The following is a 23,571-nucleotide window of genomic DNA, read 5'->3' as shown; positions in this document are numbered from 1 at the left end:
AAGAAACATAAAAAAAAAAAAAAATACAGACGAATTGATAACCACCTCCTTTTTGAAGTCGGTTGAAAATTCACTTTAAAGGTTATCCTCAAAAGCGTGAAGCAAATACTCGTTGCTTCCAGGTAGGTTGTATATCCTATTATATAATACTATATACATATGTAATTGTTAAACTAACATTATTTTGTATTTTTAAATGTTAAAAAAGATTACCTAACTACTGAGTGTTATTGCCGTTTATTGATTTATAATACTTTAGGAAACTGCGTCGTTTTTGTTATTAGAAATAAGGAACTCAACAGTAAGGGGTTTTCGATGAATTTTAGATATTTGATAAATCTTTCTTGAAAAATGCATCACCTATGTAGTTTTTATGTAAGTTCATCATTGTTGAAAATTGCAAAAGTCGTGACAAAAAGTGGCTTTCATTTATGAAGAAAAGAATGTTAGGGTGTTTTTTTATAAAATCTATTTTAAGGATTAAAATTAGTATTGAAAATGGAACATCCCAACACAACAGAAGCACGAATAGATAAATATTTCAACTTTAACTTCCCAAAATGCTAAAAACATCTCTTAGATACGATCTGTATAATATTAACATACATACCATTTTGTTTCACTCTTATTCCAAAATTGGCTGGTCCGCGATCTTGTACGTCTTTGAATATAACAAATAAAATTGAAGACTAAGTTATTCCCTATTATATGAGTTATCTGCCAGGAAAGTCCCGTCAAAATCGGTCCAGCCGTTCCAGAAATTAGCCGGAACAAACAGTCAGACACAGACAGACAGATCGATAAAATTGTAAAAAAAAATATTTTGGTACTGTGTATAACATATGCATTGAGTAAAAAATGGCTTTTTTAATATTACAAACAGACAATCCAATTGTATTATATGCATAGACAATATTTGCATAAGGCTTAATTACATGAAAAACTTATAAATAACTATTATAGAATCAAAATATCAGGTAGTAATATTCTTAGAGCTTATTCACATAGATATATAACAGAATTATTGTTACACAGGTTTTACGAAATAAAAGAGACGTTACTTATAACTAATTATTTATTATAAATATTTTTTTTTAATAAAATATATCGCTTTAAATATAACATTACAAAATACAGGTACGTAAATATAACAGCCGTTATTTTAACAATTGACTCGAAAATAACGTGTATTTTTATAACATTATTATTAGTAACAACAGTCAGTCTTACGTCCTCTTGAAAGACTGAAAATTATTACGAAAAATCTCATATTTATAACATTAACTTGTTCATGATTTCGTTACTCGTTATAACGTTAATTGAGGGTTATTTATTGTTCTGTATTTACATAGTGACTGTCAAAACGTTGCTCAATTTCTTATAATAAAAATATATGTGCAAAGAAATAAGCAACGGGAAATTAATTTTACATTGTAATATTACACTAAAAGTGTGTTACGAAATCAAAATAGTCTTCAAACTGTAAAATATTAGGCTATTTTCGAAAACCAAAATTATATACATTCGTTTATATAGCTCTCATACATGTACATAATCCTATGTACTTAACCCCATAAATGCATTTCCACACCAGTTGAACTGGTTAATAAATATATAATATTGTGTTCTAGAATCATGAAGCTGCAACCGTTACGGTCGTTCGTTCGTCTGCGTTAACAGTTATAACCGTTGATGGTGTAACGTTATCGTTACGCGTATTAACGTTATTTGGCACTGCATTAACGTTACTACTAGCACTGTTTTCATTTTCACTGTTCGTTGAATTTGAGCTTTGTGCAAGCGCTGCTGTGATTGGTTGGGTTATCGGTTGAACTGTTGTTTGAACTGTTGGTTGAAAGCTCGGATAGTGGATTCCAACTACTTCTTCGTAACTAGGCGGTGCCATTGCCTCTGTAACGATAAAAAGAAACGTTAATCTGATAGTATAAATTACGATACCTGTAACAATGGATTTTTTTTAATAAAATGTAGTGACAGATAATATGACTTGGACATTTGTTTTAATAAGATAAACTATTGCCATAGTGATATTTATTAGTATTGATAAAATAGTTTAATATTATCACGCGATATATTAACAAAGCCGAGCTTTGCATGTTACTAATTAAAACCGAAGGTAAAAAATATCTTATATAGGAACTATGTAAGTCTCGGAACAGTTATATCCCGTAATATAAAATGCGTCATGCGGCATATGATAAAAGACTTAATTGAAATCTAATTCCTTTATAAATCTACGCATACTGCAGTATGAATGTACATGTACAGTCGGGGTAAGAAAAGGTTCGTCACATTAAGATCTATTTTCGTGTGCTCAGTTTGAGCGATAATCTGTTTCACCTATTAAGAATGACATATTGCGTCGCAATGATTTGATGTTTAGATTCAAAAGGTACTAAGAGTTTAAGACTTGATAAAGGAATGAATTTGAAAACTGACGAAGGTTTTCTTACTCTGACTGTACATAATACTTATTCTTTCCACCTTTATCAGCTGAAGTGTGATAAGTACATTGTTCTCAAATATAATATTATAATTTAGCGATAGATAATCTGAAACACGCTGTGAATAATTGCACATTTATCAGTTAAGAATACGTAAAATTATGACGATATTGTGACAGTGCACAGTAATTCATAATCAGAGATAATTATCATGTATGATGCACTTACATTGAGTTGATAGTAAAGATATACAGTTGAAACGGATTAATATATTAAACAGAAAAATGTATGAAATAATACAAATATACTCAGCTACATAGCTCATTATGATGTCACGATGTATCAAATATTAAAAACAGATTAAATAAATTGGGGGGAGGGGGGGGGGTGTTATTTTGTGTAAAACCAATATTTGGTAGCAATTTGTACAAACTCGTCTGGGTATTTACAATTATCATAATAGACTACCGGTACGAAACAGTATTTAGCTGTGTCCCGGCTTGAAGAGTGAATGAGTATAAATATAGGGATAGGTTGGCAACGTATTGGTAATATAATCTTTACAATTTCTTACGTTGCTATTGTCTATGGGCTGTGGTGAGCACTTACTATAATAGATGAGTTATTTGCTTACTATGTCATAAATTAAAATGGTGATAGCTTTAGTTTACTTTATACTTAATTGTAAAAGACCTATCTCTTCTAAGCAATCAATGGTATACCGTAACCGTACGTAGGTAGGTTAGGATAGCTCATATATATATATATATATAATTTTATATATTTATTACAAAATTGCATGAATAATTTTCATATAACAACTTACCATATTTGGGCGGTGGGGGATAGTTTGATGGGCTGACGTATACGGTTGGCTCCGACTGTGAATCGGACGGTCGCTGTCGGGACCCCATGTATGTTCGTCTCTGTTGCGAGTTGCGCGTCTTTTGCCCTGTAATTAACAAGCATTACATTACATTCATACAAGTTCAAAACGACCTTACTTGTACATGAAAAAATTGTATGTAGTCAATTGTGTAGTCTGTTCTTGCACAGACCAAGATAACCAAAGAATAATCATATAATTTTTCGGGTGTATCGCGTAGGTAAGACTGTACCATAGACAAGGTAGAGATAGAAGTTCATAGTAGATAAAACCTGTTTTGTAAAACATATTAACAAAATAAATGGTCTATCATAAAAGAAGATTATGAATTCAAATTTGCAACGATGGAAAAAGCCTTCAGATCTAAACTTTACCCTTACTATAAGAGAAAACCTATCCTAGCAGAACATTAATAGTCAGTTACTTAATATAACCAATAACATTCATTATTAATTATTATTAATTTAGGACTGTAAAATACACAAAATGAAATTAGGTAAATTTTTATAAAAACAAAAATTATAAATATCAGAATAATAAAATATGCAGTCGTTATCTTTATTTATGATTAAAACAATGATACAGTGTTAAAAAAATCATCGAAATTTGCTTTTTTATCTGTTTGAACTAAATTACATTAGCATGTAGGTTAATATGTACATTATCAGAGCTATTGTGCCCTTAAAAGAATAATACGATCAAATTAAAAGTGAAATTGGTGTCACTCAGGCATTACAACTCCTACACAATTACCTAAATCTGGAAATGAAAAGGAAAGCTTTAGCGCACAGTTATTTTTTAACAATACTAGCGACCCCTAGCCTCGCAAGGGTAATAATGATAATAAATATTCTACAGAATTTGTTTATTAACGACATCACATTAGAAACTTTTAAAATAAACAGTGTTTCTTTACTATATTGTTCATTTAACAACAACAATAGCAGCCTGTTAATTTCCCACTGCTGGACTAAGGCTTCTCCCTTTGAAGAGAAGATTTGAAACATATAAATTAAAATCCGTTGCGTAATTTTAAAGATCTATGTATACATAGGAACAGACAGCGGTAAGCGACTTAATAAAGATTATAAGGATTTTAATAAAGATAATAACATAAAAAAACATTTTAAAAAAAATAACCATTCATTAGAAATCTCGATAAGACAAATGCTGTCAAAAGCTAACAAGCTAACAGTATTTTCAAAAATGAAAAAGATTTCACCAGAGAGGAAAATCATAGCTAAGCAATATTTTCATCTTCGAATTTTAAATTCAGGTGTAACTTTACAGCCTATTAAGATTACGCGTTTACAAACACAATTTCAATCATTTTTATTTATTCTCTTTGTGCAAAAAACTAAATTTAAGATGTAACTTCTCTCGTATTATCAAAGTATAACTCAATAATAGAAGTGATTTAAATTATATTGATTTAAAAAACGTTAGGTCATTATCTAATCGTTAAATCTTTATCTATCTATGATATTTAATATGTATGTATTCCTTTGTTAAGTAAAGATTTTAATTAACACATTAGTCAACAGTTACTTTAATAATGGATATCACTCAAAAAAAGGAGAAATATTCTTTATTCGAATATACTAATATAGTATTGTAAAGGAAACCTCTCTCCGGTTTTCAATTAAAATTCTACCGAAGAGTACCGGTGAGGAACTGAATAGTTACTCTTTTCAGAGTTAAATTGCTTAGTTGATGAAAAATAATATCATAAGTCAAAATAAACTTTATTCGAGTAGGCTTTTAGAAGCACTTTTGAATCGTCATTTTACAATTAAGTGAAGCTGCCACCAGTTCGGAAAATAGATTCTACCGAGAAGTTCGGAAAGTCGATTTAAGGATATAATTACTATACATGGAAATCGTATAAAATATATTTGATCTACTTTTCAGTTCTTTTGATATTTCAAACAGATTGTAGATGCTATTTTAAAATAGGAATTAAAACCACTTGTAAGATACTTGAATAAATTATTAATTATAAGACGCAGTATAAGTTAAAAATATAATTCAAATAATCATACCTAATTGTATCATTCTTCCAGCAGCTATTATTACAGTTATAAAGACAAAACACAAACACGAGAGAGTTATGTACCACACGAAACTGACTAGAGGAGTGTGCACTTCATCATCTTCTTTGAAGTCAATAGCACTTACATTCACAGATTCATTTAAAGACTCCATTTTATTTAAATACTAAAACTTAAACTAAATTTATTTATTTCAAATCACAAATCGTTATAACGCATATATTTCTTTTAACGTTACTAACATTTCGTTATTCGAATATATTTTTTTATCTGTAAACGCGTTGACAGTTTCAAATGCAGTCTGTGTAATAAATAAACACTGTTTACAGTCAAACGTATTTATATCACGTTTCATTTTATCGTCGAGATTACGTTCAATCAAGTGGATTACTATATAGTTCCTCAGGTAAGGCGGTGACGTCTGTGGACCTAAATTACTTAACTAATCTATCTATATTAGGTTTTAAGAATTGTTTTCGTTATTTATATTTATATTACAGCTTATAGCAGATATATCGAAGTGTTTGACCGAGATTTCTAAATTATATTATTATCTACTTGTTTTATTGTAACATTGTCAGGCTTTTATCTTTTTATTTACCCTACTTTTCTTTTATCTGTAGATTGTTTTGTTTTTAATTTATTGATTTGTTTTGTTTACCAAAATTTATATCTTTGGACTTACTAAAAATAACATTGAATATCAAACGGGAAAATTATGAATTATTTTTCTAAATACGACGAAAGTAAATCAACTGACAAAAATATTGATTGAGTCATAAAACCTTCTTTGAAATAATGAGTTTTACGTTCACACAAATATTACGTCATGAAATTGAAAAAATATCTTTATCAGTTATAAATATGTGAATAATAGAGCTCCTAAAATATTGCTCAATAATAAAAGACAATTACCTGGATACATTTACAACAGGGCATGAGGACACACATAAATTTAAGGCAACTGATTTCCTTTATACAGGTAGTACAGCATTGTTCGTAGCTGATCAATTGGGCCGTCTGATGATAAGTCACTAGTGGAACTAAATTATTATCTATCTTGGGCCTGTTGCTTCATTTGAGCAAGTAACTACAAACAAGCAGCACAAGAGACCACCGTTCTAACACAACACAAAAATACTAAGTATTTGTCCGTAATAGTAGAATATATAAAGAGTATAAGGTACTCAGACCATTGCATTGAAAGTGCACCTATAGAAATTTTCAATGTTTCTTTTTTAAAGTCGACCTTGTATCATTGATAGAAGCATAATATTTTAGTCCTTTACATCGATCTTTAATTATAGCTGCTTGCTAAAAAGGCGATCAGACAGCGAGGTGCTATTATAGTGTAGAAACAAGTGCGCAAACTAGTCATGTCTTCGATACATCGAAACTAATCTAAAATCGGATATCGACAGAACACCGTCGTGAACAACGTCGACGAGTAACCGTTTTCACCGCACCCAACAACAACAACAATAACAACAACAACAGCCTGTAAATTCCCACTGCTGGGCTAAAGGCATCCTCTCCCTTTGCGGAGAAGGTTTGGAACATATTCCACCAAGCTGTTCCAATGCGGGTTGGTGGAATACACGTGTGGCAGAATTTTTATGAAATTTGTCACTTGCACGTTCCTTCACGATGTTTTACCTTCACCGCTGACCACGAGATGAATTATAAAGACAAATTAAGCACATGAATCAGCGGTGCTTGCCTGGGTTTGAACCAGCAATCATCGATTGAGATGCACGCGTTCTAACCACTGGGCAATCTCGACTGACCCAAAGAACTATTAATATCGTTCTGGTACATCAAAGCATCCAAAGTACGATATTAAATACGATACGCATATAACTCAAGAAAATATTCGCTCCATTTCTTTTTAAATTTACAGTAACTCATCTGTGAGAAAGAGATGAAGCGATTTTTAGACCGATTTTGATATCACATCCGTTTCATCTCTTTCTCACATATCGTACAATGTTAAGTTAAATGGACATCGCCTCGGATATCGCCCATGCCTAGCGCCAACCATTTCGTTTTCCTTGATCACAATCCAATGGAACGATTATCCGACTAGAATATAATTCTACGGTACAGAGTTATTATACTGCCAATCCCTAACTTGAAGTTGATATTAGATAATTCTTGACCAAAATATTTGAGGAAAAATTTTCAACGTTAGAGTAACTACCTAGAGCTCTAACATAATTTATTGTGAACTAACGAACCAAGCTGTATTTGGGCGTGAACCAACTATGAAACTGAAAACCACAATGGCGCATCCAACGCAGTTGTTGAAATATTACGTCACAGGTAAAAGTGTATTTGTTACAATCATTCGAAATGATGTAACCAATCTCTTCATCCGTTAGGCAGAGTCTGTTCCAAGTAACGCAAGGGAACATAGCATCATAATAAGCCTAAAACAGATATATCTTGATATCCATAAAGCTGACGATACGATACTTGAAGATATCTATATATAAGGAGAGAGGATATATAAGAAGGCTAACGTATATGAATTTATTTAAGATTTAAATAAAAACAAAATAGACTCGATAAATGGAACGATCTTAAAAATTTGTGGAGATATAAATTATGTTAAAAGCATTTTATTTTTTCAGTTTGGCAGCGAGAATAAATTTTAAAGAGCATCATTTTTTGAGCATACAGCACGTTACTGTTTTAAATGTTTTTCTTTACTTACTTAAAATAAGGAGATTTAAACTAGAATATATGTGTAAACGACGTTACCGACAAATATGTGGATACATATGGGATGGGAAAGACAATACTGAAAATCTATTATATAATCAAATAATTGCAGCTAGAATAAAATGTCGTATCCCTTGTGTGTGTAGTTGCACTGGCTCTCTCACCCTTTAAACAACAATACTGACTACATACATCGTTTGGAAGAATATCTGACGTCAAGTTAACAGAATGTTCCTAACTGCAACTTCAAATAATTTGTATAAATGTTTATCTATTAATTATGTTTGTCTATCAATTATTAGTTCATTATTATCATCCACCGCCTTTATTCCACTATTTAATATAGGCTTATATTACCGAAAGTCACGTACATCAGCCATGGGCGAATCTAGTCTAAATTAAAGCCAAAACTTTATTGATGGTATTTTTGATAGTTACTTTTTTGAAGCTCAAGGGATAATTACAACTTCGTTGGTAGTGCGATGATTTACATCTTTTACAAAACAATTGTATCAATCGCCAGTCTGCCTAACGCTTATATATAAAAAGTTATTTCCAATTTTAAACAACTTAGAATTTACTCTACATTTATAACACATAATATCAGTATTAGATGTTAATCAATTTAAAATTCTGATTACATCACACGTAGAAAATAATAACGCCTGCAACAAAATAAAAGCAATTTAACTTTAGCGTTAAATTGCTATAAAATATAAGTAGTTTTGATCCACTAAAATAAACGCAATTTTTTATACAAAGTGGGTACTCGACTTCGAGTTATACCCTATACCCGATTTGCATGTTTAGTTTTTATTATACACATAAACCGTTTCATACAGTAATTTACATATATTACCTGATAAAATATTTTTTTTATAATATGATCCAGAATGATATATTTTAAGTACATACATGCTCCACTTTTGTTTAGACTTTTATCAAATGTATAGATTTTGGTTATCATGTAACAACTCTTGATAAGATATTTACATTTTGATGGTACATTAGCCAAAATTCTGATACATTTATTATTTGAAACCTAGGTAAGTACCGTTACAATCACAATTACATAATAAATTGTTTATTTTCAATCTTATATATTATTGTCTACAATCTAATCTCAATAAAACTGGACATTAATTTACGAGCGATGATAAAAATAGTTTTCCGGGGTATATAAAAAATGGCTTAACGATTTAATTTAATACTAGACATATATATTTTGTTGTTTGTTAATATAAAATTGTATTTGTCGTACATTGAACTTGTATTAAGCGTTCAGTGGTAAGCTTTGCAAAGCGATCAATTTAACGAATTTAATACTTTGTATTTATGTGTTACAGTATCACAGTAGAAGTCAATTGAAATTACACAAACAAGGGATATAACCTAACTTAAGATCCCTTTTTGACCCTAATTTATTTTAGGGCACCCACTCATTAGATACTCTACCGAGTAGCAGTAATCAATATTGTTGTGTTCCGGTTTGAAGGGTGGATAAGCCAGTATAACTACACGGGGGTTGTAACATCTCAGATCCAAAGTTTGTTGGTACATTCGCGATGTAAGGAATCTTCACAGTGACATTGTCTATGAGAGATGTTGACTACTTATTAGCCCATAAAACTGTATCACAAAAAAGGAGAAGGTTATATTTGCACTTTCCTTTCACAACACTTATAAAAGTTGACGAAATAATGAAAATAATATATTATCAGTAAAAAAGTGTGTTATCATTTTTAGTAGGTACTTTTTCTAGTAGGGACTTTTGTTTCTATTTCGCAGCTCGATAGGTTATATCAAGTTTACTTTCATTATCTCGTCTACTTATCAGTTCAATATATTTAGGACTATGAACAATCTGATGACTATAGACCACTATGATTACGCACAAGTTCAAATATCACACGTCATCAAAAACAAATAGTAATTTATTATTATACTGGCTACCCCGGAGTTGTATCATGATAATATAATTATGATCTTTCATTCCTCAATAGGTGGCTAAACTAGCTATCTAAGACATTATAATCTGGGAAATCATGTAACTAGTGCGTTGCAACAAACAGCCCCTGCATTACATAATAATATCGATGATTACATTGTTTCAATAAATTCCAATATGACATGATTTATAATATGTTGCGATGGATAAAAACAAATGAATCGCGATACAGATATCACCAAAAATGAGTAATTTCTGGTCATATGACTTTTATCATTTCGTACATAAATGATATGATAGTTTAATGCTTGGATGCAAAGATTACGATTATTGCTACAAAGGTGATATTTGTGCATTGTACGGTATTACTTTGTTAATCGAAATGGTTTGTTTTTTAACGAAAATAATGTATTTAACTTTTTTTTAATGTTGATTAAACAAAACAAATGTAAGCGACTTTCTTTTTCTTTTACATACAAAAATACAACTCAAGTGACTAAATGAAAGAAATAAAATTATACGTACTCAATGTGAAAATTCGTAGACAGAAGAAAATAAGTATCCAGAGTAGTAACAGCGTAACTAATACGACCATATACCACAACGTCACTTGGGATAGGTTGACTTCGTCTTTTCCAACATCTTTATCATTTTCCGAACTATTCGTATCGTCGTCGATGAAATCGTAATTAGGGAAACCGTAGGGCGGCATTTTGACACTTTAAATCACTCCTTAATAAACAAAATCGTCACTTTGAATCCGCTTGAGAAACAAGCGATTTAAGTGATTCGATATCGAAGCACTCACAAAAAATTACTAACGCAAATTTTTGGAATGTTTAATCAATAACACTTTATAATTTTTTTAATATATTAAATAGTATAATATAAATCTGGTCTTTGTTCATTTTGTGGCGCAAAGAAGTGTCTGAAATACGTATTTGAACAAAAATGATAATAATATCATAAGAAGTATTTCAACAACTTTTATCATTCGATATTGACATATCTTATTTTAGATACAGACATATAGATATAGTCACTGATGTAATCTTTTAGTGTTGAATCCTTTGTAAGCGTTTAAAAATAATGACAAATTATAATTTAGATATAGAGATACAAACATTAAATTTTGGTATAAAACACAATGAACATTTACTTAACGCCATTGGCAACAGTTCAAAAATATGTTTATAAAATTACATTCAAATATTTTAAATTGTACGCTGAAAGGTACACATAATTGAAATAAGAAATTATTTAAAATAATATTTTTAGTTTGTATGCTTTGAGACAAAATTAACTAAAAATAAAATTTGCATAAAACTTAATATTTGATCCCACTTTTTCTAAAAAATACGCATAATATTACTTATGGACATGAAATGAAATATAAAGTCTAAAAATCATAAAATAAAATAATAATATACTCTACGTACAACTCGGGCACAATTAATCATTATTATTATGACGCCTTCGTAAAAAATATAGCAGAAGCAACATATGTCATAAAATAGATATTGCTATTAAAAACGTATAGGTCTGTTTAAATATTCATTTTTAGTAGAATATACCAATCTTTAAGTGTTAATAGATTGCTAATGTAGTACAACAAGTATACATTTTATAAGGCAGACATCAACGAATTATTGTTTTGTCCTGAAATTTTGAGCAAAATTCAACAATTTTAACTCATTCGAGACAAGCCTTGTGATAAGTCCACACGACACAGATTTGACCCAGAATTCTATTGAATTTTGTGTGCAACTTAGCAGCACTGACAAAAGTCAGAGTATTGTAAAAGGCAGAGCTTGGTATGAAAAAGTCGAAGTTATTCATGAAAGTTGAAAATTGTATGTATACATTCCTATTCTCTTTCGATCTTCCATTGTATAGCAATTAACTAGTTTTATTCACAGTGTGAGGATACATTAAAGGCGATTCCAAATTTAAATTTAAAAAAAATCATATGCATTACCTATTGCTGCCACCTTGATGCACATTATGACGAATGACATCACAAGTAGAGTCGAAAATATTGATATATAAATGATACTGGTTGCGGAACCAATATCGCCAACTTGTACCCCACGGTCGGTTATCATGACGATATAATTAACTTGAACACAACAACTTAAACAATCGAACTTCACTTCGAAAATAACTTCTTTAAAACTATTTAATTCACTGATGAATGAAATATTTAATCTAGTTGATTTTTGACTTTAAACTTGAAACGGTTTTCAAAATAAAAACCGCTGAAGTTTTTAACTCTATTAACACTGTTTACTTAAACAAAAATAAGATTATTTCAATCATTTTGCTCCGAATTATTTAAATTGTGTACTTTCAAAGAACAGAAAATAATATATAACATTTCACTGTGACAACTGGCGACGGTCATGACAATGATAAAATTGTACTAAAATTTATTTTTGCGATTATAACATGTATAACAATAGAAATAAATTCGATATTCGCTTAACAAACTTATCAATAAATTCACTATTCTGTATATCTATGAAATATTTGTGATATTTTCATAGTCCTTATTTGTAGACACTTAAGAATCATTTTTCTGTGATATATTTGTCATATGATTCTTTCAAAGGATTTTCTATTTGCAGAGGTTTTGTATTTTATCTCTTGAAGGCATAAGATTAATATGTTGTATTACAATGAATTGAAAAAGTGTTAAAATATATGTTAACATAATACTATATTATGTATATAGTCAATATTTATTTGAATATATATAGTCATACAAAGATACAAATTTTATATTTTATGATAAATAAAAAATATAACAAACAACACAAAATAATGTTTGTCTCTCAATCTATTCATTACTTGGAACGAATGAAAAAATGAAGCTTATGTGAACAGCCTGTATAAGCCCCACTACCATACCCTCTCCATTTTAAGTAAAGCTTATAAGTATCTACAATAATTATAATAAGACAAATCCACTCATCTAACGCATAGGGACTTAATGCACTAATATTGCAGATAAAATAAAAAAATGCAATTCACTATATATTGACAATGATTAATCATTTATCTTTTTACAATTTTATTTATTGATAATAATAGTGTGCAAGCATTTTCGAAACAACTGTACCGCGACTTCGAAAACCTTATGAAAAATTTCAATGTCATAGTTATCTTGATTGATTTTGGTGAGAAAATCATAAAAAGATATTCTTTCCAATAGTAAGATATAAACAGGTATTAAGTTATCACATATCAACAAATAATTCAATTTTGATTAACTATGTTACACATATTATGGAATAAACAAATCTTTAAATAAGTATAGCTTTATGCCTTGTTTCGATACCTTATACTAACTTCGATATTCGAAGGCTAAAGCACTACGAGTTAGTGAGCATATTCGTATATAACGGAGACTAATATATATGTACATAGCTTCTTAGTTCCTCAGACGTGATTTGCAATTATTGTCCCACTTATTATCCTGCGTCTATAGGACATTCAAAAAAAAGAAGTATATTTATTGTAAAAGGCAATGTGAAGTTCATTGAACCCGAACCTCGAACATTTTTTTTTAAATTAATTTAAGCAAAATCACACTGCGAAATATTATAATGATGACTAATGATATAAAATTATCGATTCCAAGCATTTTTATCAAACGATTTTAAATGTTCGTATCGTTTTTTCGACTATCATCGATTGATATATATTTTTTTATAATATGTCATTATGTATTTCTCAAGAGGTCAATAAATTGTATAAAAATATTTTACTTAATTTTTGAGATTAATTTATTTGTTGTTGATAGGTACAGACTCATTTCGAACCGAAGAATACATAAAAAACTATTCGTACAGGAGTAATGCTGTATGGAATTTCTAATCTATGTTATCTAAATTAATATAATAAATGTGAAAGCTCTGTCTGTCAGTTTGTCGCTCATTCACGACCAAACCGCTGAACCTAATTTGATGAAATTTGGTATGAAGCAAACTTGAACTCCGAGAAAAGTCATAGACTACTTTTTTACTTGACACGTGACAACCAACGCTCTAAAACGCGAGCGAAGCCGCGGGCGACTACTAGTACTACGTATATGTGAAATTCTTTTTTTTTAATAACCAGGTTTAATATAATATGATTAAGGTACTTAAATATATTCTGTAAGAGCTAGCGCGCACTGGTGATTTTTGTCACGGTGACTTTAAAGTGTTTGTCATTGTCACCTCACGTTTACAGAGTGGAGTGCGCTCATTAATAGAGACAGTGACAAAAAATTTTCTAAATCGAAGTGTCATTTGCAACTATGGATTTCGAAGAGACGATCGTTCTCTGTGAACTCGTGAGACTCGGGATAATAAGAAAAGCGAAGAGAATATTGGGTACTAATTTCTTCCCACGCTTTAATTTTCACGTGAATATCTGAATACTCTTTCAATTTTTTGTCATAAAGAGCTGGTCTCTTTTCAACTTTTTCTATTAGAACATCATTATCAGTATCGTCTTCACGAATGTTTACTTTTTGAATAGATGGTGACGCAATTTTGCGCGCGCAAAAGTCGGCAGTCAAAGTGCAAATGGGGAAAGACTGACGACGAGAGTGACAAATTTGTCGCTAGTGCGCGCATTGCTATGAAAAATCGTTAAGACGCAGACAGTTTCGTCACTTGCTTGTTCATCGGTCGCCGTACATGTCACCCAATTGTCACGTCGTAACGTGCGCGCACCTCCATACATATTCACGGACTTGACAAGAGTGACGAAACAGTCACCATGACAAAAATCACCAGTGTACGCTGGCTGGCGTATGAATAAAGTTGTAACCGGAAAACTCGAACGTCAAATCGAATATAAGATGTATAGAATACGTGTATAATACTCTAAAAAAAAGCATATCTTTGTTAGTAGGTTGACAATATTTCATAAGCGAAATACGAACTTACGAAGTGAAATTATAAAAAAAACACATTGAGTCTTGAGACTGAGGCTTTGTGCAAGCCGATCTGATTAAATAATCACTTATTATATGTTCTACGAGCATACAGAAATACTTATCTATTTTTCCGGTGTTCAGAGTTAGCCAGTGTAAATAAACAGGCACAAGGGATATAACATCTTATGGAATTGGTGGGGCATTTTTGATAACAATACTAACATCTATAGGCAGTGATGACCGGTATCAGACCGCCCACATGCCTTACCATCCAAAGTTAGCACAATCCGGATATCACAAAAATGAAAAAAAATCTTGCATAATATTTATAAATACTTACTAAATTGTTGAAAGGTTATAATCATAATTATAATGACGAGAAGCGCAACCCAAAATAGAAATGCCGGAAACATCACTAGTATTATTTTTCACTTTTAATAACTATACAGTAATATTTATATTATTTATATAATTATCACTTAAATATATAAACTTCCACGAAACAGAATGTTTTCATAATAACATTTTCGACGACTTACGAATTAAAAAAATATCCGGACAATCTTATCGTTTTATCTTTTAAAATGTATAATTTATAGATAAATACAATAATTTAATTGATAAAAGTTAAGTTATATAAAAAAATAATTCGTTTGAAATATTTATTTTAGATCTTAAAACGAGCGCGAATGGATTGAATTTAGAACGAATGTAATATTCTATTACGTCACAGAGATTAAAACCGTTCGATTTGCAAAATATATTTTTTTATCCAAGTAACAGAAAGAGAACAAATCGATTTTGCACACACCATGACTTGTGTAATGCCGAGTCCACACTATCGTCCAACATTCTGATAAACTGACCACTTGTAGAGTGATAGTTCAGGAATATTTGACGATCTTGGGTAGCGTTGGCGTGCTATCGTTCCAATGACGGAAAATCGTTTCTAGATCAAAGGAGTCCGCCGACTTTTACGAATCTACCCTCAGTGAGTTAAACAGCGCATTGTGAAAGCTTTCTTAATTGAAGAACAAAAGATTGTTAAGGTTCTTAAGGCACAACAAGCGACTGTTAAGTCTGGCAAGAAGGCCGCAAAATGAACATTAGGGAGTAAATAAAATTATTAGAAAACAAAAAAAAAAAAAACAATGTCAAGGTGTAGCGCAGAAGCACCTATAACTTTAACTTAATTACGAATTAGGTTGGAAAATATACCTAGTCCCAGTTTTGAACAATTATGAGGTGGGTTAACCGCCCATCTCAATAGGCATCACAGGAATAAAAAATACCCAACATGGTTTAAGTAATTTTCACTTTAAAAATCCATATCGAACCACAAATAACAGAGAAAGTACAATAGCAAATAAGTTGGTAATAAACAATACATTTGATAACCTTGATTTACTTGGTGGTAGGGCTTTGTGCTAGCCCGTCTGGGTAGGTACCACCTACTCATCAGTTATTCTTCCGCCAATTAACAGTACTCAGTATTGTTGTGTTCCGATTTGAAGGGTGAGTGAGCCAGTGTAACTACAGGCACAAGGGACATAACATCTTAGTTCCCAAGGTTGGTGGCACATTGACGATGTAAAGAATAGTTGATATTTCTTACAGCGTCATTGTCTATGGGTGATCGTGACCACTTACCATCAGGTGGCCCATACGCTCGTCCGCCTAACTATTCCATAAAAAAAACCTTCTTAGTTTTCCTTCGGTTAGACATATCCTCAAGAACCGTTCGAGGCCCAAGAGAATTTCCCTGGAGTCGTGTACGTGTTCCTTGTATCCTTAAGGTAGAGATAGTGACGATAAGACAAACATTCATAATATAATTGGCAGTGGCTTATCATAACTAACCCGGTTAATTAAAATCCTGCGATATAATATCTGTAGAAAACTCACATGTAAAATGTAAATAGCCCCTTGCGTACGATTGATTGAGTATTAGAGTTTTGAGTATGGTATGTGTTATATACGTTCATCGTTGTATTTAAATTTTTATTATATGTAGGTAAGTAAGCCAAATGGTCACTTGAAGGTAAGAGTTCATTATCGCATATATATATTTGAGCTATTAGATATATTCAACATGGCTAATGAATAAACTACCAGCATGGAGAATTGAGATCCCTTGTACCTGTAATTGCCCTTCAAACCCTATCAAACCACACTAAGTATTGATATTTGGTGATTGAATTAGTGATAAATGGAACGTATACCAAGACGCAAGCCCAACCAAGTAAGGACTTATTTGGTGGTAGGGGTTGTGCTAGCCCGTCTGGGTAGGTACCACCCACTCATGAGTTATTCTTCCTCCAAATAACAGTACTCAGTATTGTTGTGTTCCGGTGTTGAAGGGTGTGTGAGCCTGTGCAACTACAGGCACAAGGGACGTAACATCTTAGTTCCCAAGCTTGGTGGCACATTGACGACGTAAAGAATAGTTAATATTTCTTACAGCGTCATTGTCTATGGGTGATGGTGACCACTTACCATCACGTGGCCCATATGCTCGTCCGCCAACCTATACCATATAAAAAGCATAGTTTACAATTTTCCTTTTTAACGGCCTTTGTCAAAACGGCTATTCATAATGCGGATTAATCAACTATGCAACAGACATGACTGTAGATAAATGCCTGCAAATGTACATACTGCTGTATTATATTCTTGCCATTTCTAAAACCAATGAGACCGCAATATCGATATCATGTAAATGGCAAACCAGCTTCCAGAAATAAAGAATTAAACATTAATTGACGCCTATTTTTTTCACCAATATTGGTAATTGGTTCAAAGATTGGCGTCAATCACCATCAAAAATTTTGGAAAAGTTTCCTCTTAATTGTTTGGGGAAAACTCACAAAAAGTAATAGATGAAGTCAAGTAAGAGCAAGTAATTAGTTCGAGCCTCAACGATATCAGCTAATCTATTGTATAAGAAACAATGTACTCAAGGCTCAATACGAGCGTGAATGCCGACCTATGGTGACATGATAATATTTATGCATGTTTGTTTATTTATTAAATTATAGACTATGCCCGCGACCTTGTACGCTTTTGAATTTAACAAAATAAGTTTATTGTAACCTAAGTTACTCCTTATCTTATCAGTTATCCGCCAAAGAAAATCTCTCCAGCCGTTTCAGATCGGCTGCAACAAACAGACCGACAGACAAACAACAACAACAACAGCCTGTAAATTCCCACTGCTGGGCTAAAGGCCTCCTCTCCCTTTGAGGAGAAGGTTGGGAACATATTGCATATGTTGCAGAATTTTTAGGAAATTTGTCACATGCAGGTTTCCTCACGATGCTTTCCTTCACGCTGAGCACGAGATGAATTATAAAGACAAATTAAGCACATGAAACAGCGGTGCTTGCCTGGGTTTGAACCCGCAATCATCGGTTAAGATGCACGCGTTCTAACCACGGGGCCATCTCGACTCGACCGACAGACAGAAATTATAAATGTTACTTTGGTATATGTACTGAGGATATGCATTGAGTAAAAAAGGGCTAATTAAATATTACAAAGAGACACTCCAATTTTATTATATGTATAGACTATAATTGACTTCTAAAATATATTCTTTCAGGGACACTTCTAGAATTTACTAACTCTGTCCTGAATACATTTTGTTTATCTGTACGGTCATTTTGTCTGAAGCTCCTGGGCCTGTATATGTACATATCTACTGACATACATCGTCGGTAGAAGTTACTCCATAATGAATGAAATCTGAGATAGGTATATTCTTTGTCTCGAAAGAATGCTCAACAATATGATTACAAAATATTGTTGATTGATAAGCAACTACGATATTGATTAGAACCTATACTACTGCCGCCAAGAAATTATCTATACAGAACTTACTAGAAAAACTTATTTGTTTCAAAATATATATATTATTATATTGAATAAGTATATTTTTTCTTAACGAATAAGTCTAAAATTATTCGGTCAATAAATGTAAAAATAAAGAAAATATGTCGGGGTAAGATGTTATCGTATAAACATTGGAATGTATATTAGATCCTAGATTTGCCTATTATAATAAAGCACACAAATCAGTGCTTTGATGGCCCAGTGTTAGAACGCGTGTATCTTAATCGATGATTTCGTGTTCGAAGCCAGGCAAGCCCCACTATTTATATGTGCTTAATTTGTGTTTATAATTCATCTCGTGCTCGGCGGTGAGGGAAAACATCGTGAGGAAACCTGCATGTGTCTTATTTCATATAAATGCTGCCACATGTATATTCCACCAAACCGCTGTTCCAACAGCGCGGTGGAATATGTTCCAAACACTCTCCTCAAAGTGAGAGGAGGCCTTAGCCCAGCAGTGGGAAATTTACAGGCTGTTACTTTACTTAACTACTTTACATAAATCCGTCAGTACTGGTTGTGACCTTTTGTTCTATTTGGACAAGTAACCCATTCTATTAAAAGAAAGAAGAAATAAAGGGTGCGGCTACGTTTTTATAGACAAAACCTTGATAACGATAGTTTTGCTAATTTTATCATATTCAAGCGATCCTATAAATAAATCAATATGATAAATGCTATGTTCATTGGAGATTAGATTTTTCCAGAAGGAAATAATATGCGATAAATTTACTCAAAACTATTTATTGTAATCGCTTTGAATATCAGCTATATATAAACTTGAACTAAAATAATCTTTATTGCGATCAGTATAAATCTGTTAATATTTCTGTTTCATTTGAAATTATAAAAACCGTGACAATAAGATATACGTTACAATATATTACAGTGTTACCCGTACAAATAAATTCAGAACAAATAAATATAATTTTAGCAAAACCATAATGTCATATATAGAACTGTCAATTTGACACTAGAAATGTCAAATATTTAAATCAGTAATATATTCTATCTATACTTGTATTCTATGTTATCTGTGGCAGTTGCAAATAAATTCGCACTGAAAGAAAATTTTGCTATTATAAATATAAATACTCTGAAATATTATAGACAAATAAAATGCGAAATTTGTATTAGGTTAATAAAACATTTCATTTTACGAGTATAAACTAAAATCACCAATGGCTGCCTATTCTATATGGCGTAGATATAAAAAGTATTAGATGTGTCAAAACATTTATTGTAAAATATTTTGTATAATGCATAATGCATTACATACACGAAGGCATCGATTATTAATTCACAAAATATACTCTAAAACATTTATTTTAAATGCATTCGTATTTTTATGTTTATTGTATTCATCATACGCAGTAAGATAAGCAGACTTAATAATAACTTCAACCCTTGGGCGGACGATTTATACCTAAATCGAATTGTAACTCACAAACTTTCCATAATAAACATTACATCGATACTATACAAATACAAAAAATCGTGTATACTGATCTATAAAAAAAAAAAAAAACAATCAGTCACTTCGGCCATGTTTGTATTGCTTATAATAAAAACGGACTCACCGAAATACTTCACGAGTAATCCATATAAAATCCAAAATAGTAGAACGTTGAGGGCCATAAATATGAGGAGAGTGGTCAAATTTGTCATTTTCGTATGTTTTAAAATTTATAAATTGTTGTATTGATACGGAATTAGAACGACAAATGGATGTTTTATCGGAATATATAAAATTAAGAATTGTAAAACTGTGATAAGCATCCTGTATCGAACGATTATGATTGTTAATGTCTGATAAGGGCATTAATTCAGCACACACTGAGCTACCTCACGCTAAAAAACAATGTAAATCAAACAATTTTGACTTTTAAAAAAAAAAGGCAAAATCAACAGTCTGTAAATTTTCCCACTGCTATGCCCCCTCTCCTTTTGAGGAGAAGGTTTGTAACTTATTCCATCACGCTGTTCCAATGCAGGTTGGTGAAATACACATGTGGCAGAATTTCTATGAAATTAGCCACATGCATGTTTCCTCACGATGTTTTCCTTCTCCGCCGAGTACGAGATTAATTATAATTCATTAAGCACATGAATATTCAGTAATGCTGCTTCGGTTTAAATCCGCAATCATCGGTTAAGATGCACGCGTTCTAGCCACTGGGCCATCTCGACTTGTTAAAAGACACTAACAATTCTAAATTTGTTTATGTAGTGTTTCTCTTCATTCTTGTCATTTATGAACACACACACACATTTATATATTAATCTCTATTGATTGCTGAACTCTACGTAATGTTCAAGTACCATTAATTCAAAGCATTGTGTACTAAGTGACAATCACTTAAATTGTCCGGAACACTCGTTGTATAAAAGTGAATAAGCTACTTTTGTCTGTGTACAATCGAATCAATAAAAATATAAAACTTTGTTTTTGACAGTGGCAATAAAATAAAAGTGTTAATAATGATAGAACGAAAAAAAAGGTTATAAGTAAAACATTTAATTCATAAATCGTTTTTAAAAGAAGAATAATAATTATACTTAGTGCAAAAGGTCGTATGTAACTATTAAATTTCAATCTATAACTACAAAAAGACGTATGTTAGTTGGTTTGTTCTTATGTATTGGATGTTGTGAAACTACCAATGTACATCCGTTTTCAGGGCTACAGAAGAGAATAGAAAGTATATCAATATTAAGTATATTAGTAAGTTGAATATAATATAGTAATATATAATATATCTGTACATTTTTAGCGATAGATACTTGTTTTTTTACAAAACGACCTTAAAATCTTGTATCATCAATACTTATGTATTATATTTTTAAATACTATATTATAATACCATTTAAATACTATATCTATAAGAGATAAAGATGATTCGTCGTTATAGATATAGCAATTAATCGATTATAAGCCACATCCTGTGGAATTAAGAACTTTTAGCATAATATAAAAAAAGTTGTTGTTGAAAATAAATCAATTCATTATTTTTTTTGTATGGCAAATAGTAGAAATAAATACAGCGGCAATGGCCCAGTGGTTAGAGCGCGTATCTTAATTGATGATTTCGAATTCAAACCCAGGCAGTGATCATTGTATTTTCATGTGCTTACTTTGTGTTTATAATTCATCTCAATTTCGGTGGTGAAAGAAATCATTGTGATGAAACCTCTATGTGTCTAATTTCAAAGAAACTCTTCCACCTGTGAGTCCATTTGGAGCAGCGTAGTGAAATATAGTCTAACCTTAAAAGAGAGGAAGCCTTAAACTAACAATAAGAAAATTACTGGTGTATCTATTAATATATGGTGGTAGCTTCACTTAATAGTTAATTGACGATTCAAAAGTGCTTGTAAAAGCCCACTTGAATAAAGTTTATTTTGATTTTGATTTTTGATTTTGATAGACCAAGAATAAATAACGTAACCTGTAGCTATGTCGAAACGTTCAGGCTGTTAATTTTAACAGACGAAAAACACAGAACATAAAGACATCTCTGTCGCAACATCGGAAAAATAATAAATAATATGCCAGTTTAAAAAAGTCAGTTCAAAGAAAACACGCGATTCCATCGCGTGTTTTCTTTGAACTTAACTTAATATTTAGCGACATGAAGAGGTCGGCACGTGATGATGAAGAACGACTGGGGACTTAATTAGCCTTTAGACCAACACGGCAAACGGAACGTAGGCAGAAATTGTACCGGTGTTTTTATTCCTACTTTGTCATCCTGACGTTTTAGGATAGGATACTAGGATAATATCAATTAATTATTGCATTGTCATGAATCATTAGCACGTATGCCAGTTAACAAATTCACCAGACGTGTGAAGGTGGTGAAAGTCGCTTTTGAGATTCCGGTACCTACGTATACTCTATTTCAACCAAAAAAGCAGAGAAGCTAAATCAATTCACAGTATAAAACAAAGTCGCTTACCGCTGTCTGTCCTTATGTATGCTTAGATATTTAAAATTACACAACGGGTTTTGATGCAGTTTTTTTTTAATAGATAGAGTGATTCGAGAGGAAGGTTTTCGTATAAAATACATGGACAATATATTTAAGAAACATTAATAATTTTAGAAGTTTCTAATGTGATGTCGTAAATAAAAAAATTCTGTAGTATATCTGTATTGCCGTGCGAAGCCGGGGCAGAATGCTAGTAAGTAGTATTTATCAGAAAATTAACGCGACATCATTGGTCGGGAGGTAACTAATCTAAGATATTCACTATGGATTTTCGAACAATTAGCGTTTTAAAACAAGACTGATTAGAATTTTGTAAGTAAAATTAATACGGATGTAAGTAGATAAGTGTCATAGTGTTGTATTATAAATAAAGATATTTTAAACATAAACTCTTAGTAGTGTACAATATATTTCTTGGTAATAGAAATTTGTGCAAGCCCGTCTGGGTAGTTACCACCCACTCATCAGTTATTCTACCGCCAAGTAACAGTACTCAGTATTGTTGTGTTCCGGTTTGAAGGGTGAGTGAGCCAATGTAACTAAAGGCACAAGGGACATATCATCTTAGTTCCCAAGGTTGGTGGCACATTGACGATGTAAGGAATAGTTAATATTTCTTACAGCTTCATTGTCTATGGGTGATGGTAACCTCTTACCATGACGTAGCCCGTATGCTCGTCTGCC

The 23,571-nt window shown here is 31.6% G+C and overlaps 1 protein-coding gene across 9 annotated transcripts in view; it reads right to left on the bottom strand.

The window, feature by feature from the left end:
* Positions 1–1,057: 1,057 nt before the first annotated feature.
* Positions 1,058–23,571, bottom strand: part of LOC124539344 — a 71,880-nt gene continuing 49,366 nt past the window's right edge. For 4 of the 9 annotated variants that reach the window (XM_047116714.1, XM_047116709.1, XM_047116712.1 and 1 more), the window contains exons 2-3: positions 3,292–3,417; positions 1,058–1,911 (exon numbers count right to left, since the gene is read on the bottom strand). In XM_047116714.1, the coding sequence (XP_046972670.1) occupies positions 1,634–1,911; positions 3,292–3,417 (404 nt within the window). In that variant the 3' untranslated portion in view covers positions 1,058–1,633. Of the gene's footprint in view, positions 1,912–3,291; positions 3,418–5,393; positions 5,572–10,599; positions 11,018–12,052; positions 12,384–15,344; positions 15,499–20,475; positions 20,614–23,571 lie in introns of those variants that run through there. The other 5 variants (XM_047116715.1, XM_047116716.1, XM_047116711.1 and 2 more) reach the window with 5 other exon arrangements.

This window comes from Vanessa cardui, chromosome 22 (assembly GCF_905220365.1).
Source record: "Vanessa cardui chromosome 22, ilVanCard2.1, whole genome shotgun sequence".
Lineage (NCBI taxonomy): Eukaryota > Metazoa > Arthropoda > Insecta > Lepidoptera > Nymphalidae > Vanessa > Vanessa cardui.
The sequence above is the reverse complement of the archived record's forward strand: the minus strand, read 5'-3'. Positions and strand labels throughout refer to the sequence as shown.